The following is a 4,731-nucleotide window of genomic DNA, read 5'->3' as shown; positions in this document are numbered from 1 at the left end:
ATGTTCGGCAAAGTCACACAATGAGCAGCCTAATTTAGTATCGAATTCACCATCCACGAGATTCAAACTTAAACCCTCTCATTTGCAAGTAAAGATGAATATTATCTCATTTTCAAGTAAAGATGAATATTATAATACCGTAATATTATGTGGCACCAAACGAGCCCTATAACGGCGAGCGTATCTTCCCATCAGAACCAGGGCATTTCAGTAATTCAACTTCCTCGTAGTCTCGACGCAATTCCAGTTTTGTACATCGCCTCCCTCCCTTTACCGCGAGAGCGACAGAGAGAGAGAGAGAGACTGAACAGACTGATACAAATCAAACTCTGCCCCCGAAATCAATTTAGGGTTTCCGAAATTCAAATCCCCCCAACCCCTCACCCTCCAGAGAGAGAGGGCAAGAAAATTTCGACTTTCCGATTCTCTCCAACTCCATGATCGAATTCCAATCAACCAATTCATCCACTCGAAATTGAAAAACCCCATAAACAACAAAGGGGGAAAATCGAAGCTTTTGAGTTTCAGTTCAAAGTCTATAGCTACATAGAGATTCCAATCCGTGGCCAATGGATGTAGACGGAGGGGGAAGCAAACGGGTCTTTCACAGACTGGGTGGGCCACAATCCGACCCATCAAAGAACCAGAAGGTATGCTACCATTGGAGAGCGGGCAAGTGCAATCGCCACCCTTGCCCTTTCCTCCACAGAGAGCTACCGGCCCCGCCGTCGCAGCAAGGTCTCAACGGGACGACCTCGACTAAGCGCCATCACGCCTTCGCCGCTGACACCGACGGTCCATCGTCACGGAATCGGGGTCCCAATAACTTCAATGGCGGGACTTCTTCGACGTGGGGTCGTACAGGAGGAGCAAATAGGGTGTTTGTTAGGAAGATGGAGAAAGTCTGTAATTTTTGGGTTCAGGGGAATTGCAGCTATGGGGATAAGTGTAAGTTCTTGCATTCTTGGAGTATGGGGGATAGCTTCAGCTTGTTGACGCAGCTTGAGGGGCATCAGGAGGTGATTTTTAGATTATATATGTTGTGTTCTCATTGTTTTTATTGATTTACTTACGTGCTTCTGGGTCCTTGTTGGTATTTATGTTTTGGAATTGATGAGGTTTTGTGAACAGGTTGTTAGTGGGATTGCACTGTCTTCTGGGTCTGATAAGCTTTATACTGGGAGTAAGGATCAAACTGTGAGGGTTTGGGATTGCGCGTCTGGTCAGGTAGTTACTCATTTTTGGGACTCCAGTTTTCAATTATTTAACTATATTATATGTATGTTCCTGAGGACTTGTCGTTAAATAGAATGTTTCAATAGTTCTTTCCCTTTTTTGTGATGGGTGAAAGTTTAATGTGTGATTAGATGGGTAGAGGACTCCCGTAGTTGATCTCATTTCTCGTATTTGGATTAGGGCTTAGTTTAATCAATCTGGGCGACCTGAGAGTTTCTTATCAATTGAAAGTCTTTGCGTAATAGCTAACTTGAGTGATCGCAATTAGTTAATTCAGTTTGGATTAGGAATGTTAACATTGTATGCCAGCTAATAACTCTGTAAAGAAATCTCTTTCCTTATTGATCACAATTAGTAAAAGCTATAAACAATGAGTGCAAGTTCTATGTAGGAAGTAGTTTCTATTAACATCACTGAATGCAGCTGTTTCTCAAATTATAGTCAAATTGAATGGAGATCACATTAGGGAGCAGAGTGTGCGAACATATGAGTGGCTATGATGAAAAATGTAGAAGGGAAAGATAGCTTGTATTCTAGGATGCATATAAGAGAGCTTTTGACACGGTGGATTGGAGGCCGCTCTAGAGACTTGCACCCATGTCTCATATATTGTCCTTTTGTTTTCCAAAGTCACATGCTCATTGCCATTGGGCTTAGTCTAGATAGTTGGATACTATTTTCGACGTGTCTCATTGCCATTCCCAAGGGCTAGGAAAATAATCCGTGGGCTTCTATGTGTTAATGTTGCAGTGCCTGGGAGTTATTAATCTTGGCGGTGAAGTAGGGTGTATGATCAGTGAAGGTCCTTGGATTTTTGTTGGCATACCAGAAGCTGTAAAGGTAGGGCAGGAGGAATCTCGAGTAATGTAAGCTTATAGCATCAGAATATAAGGATACTTTGGCTCATTCATATATGGATATGGTTTTGTAGGCATGGAACACCCAGACTAACTCTGAACTGAGTCTTAGTGGGCCTGTTGGGCAAGTTTATGCCATGGTTGTGGGAAATGATTTGCTCTTTGCTGGTACACAGGTAATTTCTTGACTACCATTATACTTTAATTAATGTTTGGTCCTCATATCTTTCTTGTTAGGGCTTTCAGCTACATTATGTGAACTGTATTATTGAGGGAGAAAACTTTGTTTTTCTTATTTTTCATTTGAAATTTGTTAATTTATGTTGCATGCCTTTGCATTACTTACTTCCATCGCTTCCTCGCCATTTTCCTTTGTGCATATTCATGTGTGGGATCAACATATTTCCTAATATGTAGCAAAATTGTCCTTCGATGCAGGATGGTTCTATATTGGCATGGAAGTTTAATGCTGTTACTAATTGCTTTGAACCAGCTGCATCACTGAGAGGTCACACTCTTGCAGTTGTTTCATTAGTAGTTGGAGCAAATAGGCTCTACTCTGGTTCAATGGATCATTCTATAAGGGTAAGTTGGGTTCAGTATCACATGTATTCTGTAATAAGCATAAATTCTTGCTGGTGGAACACTCGAGGCCTTTAATTGCTCCATACCAGTATAACAGTTATTTCATTGGAATTCTTTTTAGGTCTGGAGCCTGGAAACTTTGCAGTGTATACAAACGCTAACGGAGCATACTGAAGTTGTCATGTCTGTTCTTTGCTGGGATCAGTTTCTTTTATCATGTTCCTTGGATCGACAATTAAAGGTGTGTTTTACTTTTATGTTATGTAACTCTTTTTGTGGGCTTGTATACGTAACAGAGTGTTGCAGAACTGTAAAATTATTTAGTTGCTCCAATTCATTTGTTTGTGCAGGTCTGGGTTGCTACTCAAAGTGGAAACTTGGAAGCAACATATACTCACACGGAAGAACATGTATGTTTATGTTTCAATATATGTCTTCCCTCTTCAGTTAATCCCTATTCCTGGGTTGACAAAGAACAAGCTGGGTACGTTTTAAGATTTCCCCAGCCCTATGTTTGGATGAGGGACTTCAAAGTACCCAGGAACTCTAGACTCAATTGTTAAAATGCACTACAAGGGCACTACCAATGAACTAAAGCACTACAAAGCTCTTACTAAAACACTACAAATACACTTAACAAAGGACTTTCAGAATGACACCATGACAGGTGTCATTTGAAAGTCTTCTCAATTGTATTGCATCAAGTCCATCTATCTAATTTTGTAGTACATTCCTAACAAATTAGCCTAGGTTCCATGGAAACTCAAAAGTTCCTCATCCAAACATAGGGTAGAGGAACATTCAAGGCTGATACTCTGTCCCTACACTTGGAAAGTTGGAATCTCTGATGCGTGCTACACATGTATTTTGTGTTTGGGTATCGTAATCATCATTGTATTCCCCACAGTAAATGAATAACTTTGCTTGGTGTTTCACCTAGCGATGGGTTTAACGTTCAGTTTCCTGAAACTGTCATCATTAGAGGTTATTTATGATTTTCAAGGTGACTTGAAAGGTCCAGTTTAATAATGCATATGACCTTGCTGCAGGGTTTGATAACACTTTGTGGGATGCATGATTCAGAAGCCAAGCCAGTCTTACTGTGCGCTTGCAACGACAACACTGTCCGCATATATGATTTACCATCGTGAGCTTTCAACACAACCTATCTGTTGTAGTCCTCTCTTATTTTTAGAAAACTTATATTTCAAGCATCTGACGTTGGTGCAATTGTCATCTTTGCTTCTATTGTATGGTCTAGGTTTTCGGAGAGGGGTAAAATATTTTCAAAACAGGAGATAAGATCGATTCAGGTTGGCCCTGGTGGCTTGTTTTTCACGGGTGATGGAACCGGTCAAGTGAAAGTATGGAAATGGACTGAACCAGCTGCGGTCACTGCCTGAGGAAAGGGGGATTATTTATATTGGCCACATTGTATCTGTAATTTTTTCGTTTTCTTTATCTGGGTTCTTTTGTAAGTGCAAGCTCTGAGGAACAAATTACGGGAATGCATTGAGATTTTTCTTTTTTTGGAGGATTTATAGAGCCAGGAATTAGTAGCTTGAGCACCATTCGCCGTCCGCCGTCCGCCGTCCCCTGTTTTGGGTGCCATGGACGTGAAGAAGCTTCTTGGCTCATTCCAAGTTGCTATGGACTTCGGATTGTAATCTTTCTCGTCTCATTTTTGAATTAAGGGCTTTTATCTGTGGTCGGTGAAATTGGACCTTCCAATCAAAATGGTCTCAAAAGTAAAAAAATCAATCAATTTGGTCCCTTCGAAAGCTTTTCGTCAAATCCTTTGTTAGTGTTCTTATGCAGCACACGAGCAGATCTCACACACCCAGTGTGCTTAGTTTCATAGTTTGTTAGTGTGCTTGTGCCGTATCAGCTGATGGAAGTACTAAAATTGATTGATTTTCTATTTCAGGAGATCATTTTGATTGAAGGGTTCTGTTTTAGACCCCAATCTTGATAAAAATTCTTTTGAAAATAAGTAAAAGTCAGCACATGTTAATTCTATTTTGATTTGATTGAAATATATATATATATTTAT

At 40.4% G+C, this 4,731-nt stretch overlaps 1 protein-coding gene across 1 annotated transcript; it reads left to right on the top strand.

The window, feature by feature from the left end:
* Nucleotides 1-210: 210 nt before the first annotated feature.
* Nucleotides 211-4,206, top strand: LOC103439711 (zinc finger CCCH domain-containing protein 63-like). Its single transcript, XM_008378297.4, has 9 exons — nucleotides 211-1,019; nucleotides 1,132-1,227; nucleotides 1,987-2,076; nucleotides 2,168-2,269; nucleotides 2,532-2,678; nucleotides 2,800-2,919; nucleotides 3,029-3,088; nucleotides 3,728-3,825; nucleotides 3,940-4,206. The coding sequence occupies exons 1-9, from the start codon at nucleotides 570-572 to the stop codon at nucleotides 4,079-4,081; spliced, it is 1,305 nt and encodes a 434-aa protein (XP_008376519.1). The 5' UTR covers nucleotides 211-569; the 3' UTR covers nucleotides 4,082-4,206.
* Nucleotides 4,207-4,731: the final 525 nt, after the last annotated feature.

The sequence above is a fragment of the Malus domestica genome, chromosome 07 (assembly GCF_042453785.1).
Source record: "Malus domestica chromosome 07, GDT2T_hap1".
In the NCBI taxonomy this organism is placed as follows: Eukaryota; Viridiplantae; Streptophyta; class Magnoliopsida; order Rosales; family Rosaceae; genus Malus; species Malus domestica.
The sequence above is the reverse complement of the archived record's forward strand: the minus strand, read 5'-3'. Positions and strand labels throughout refer to the sequence as shown.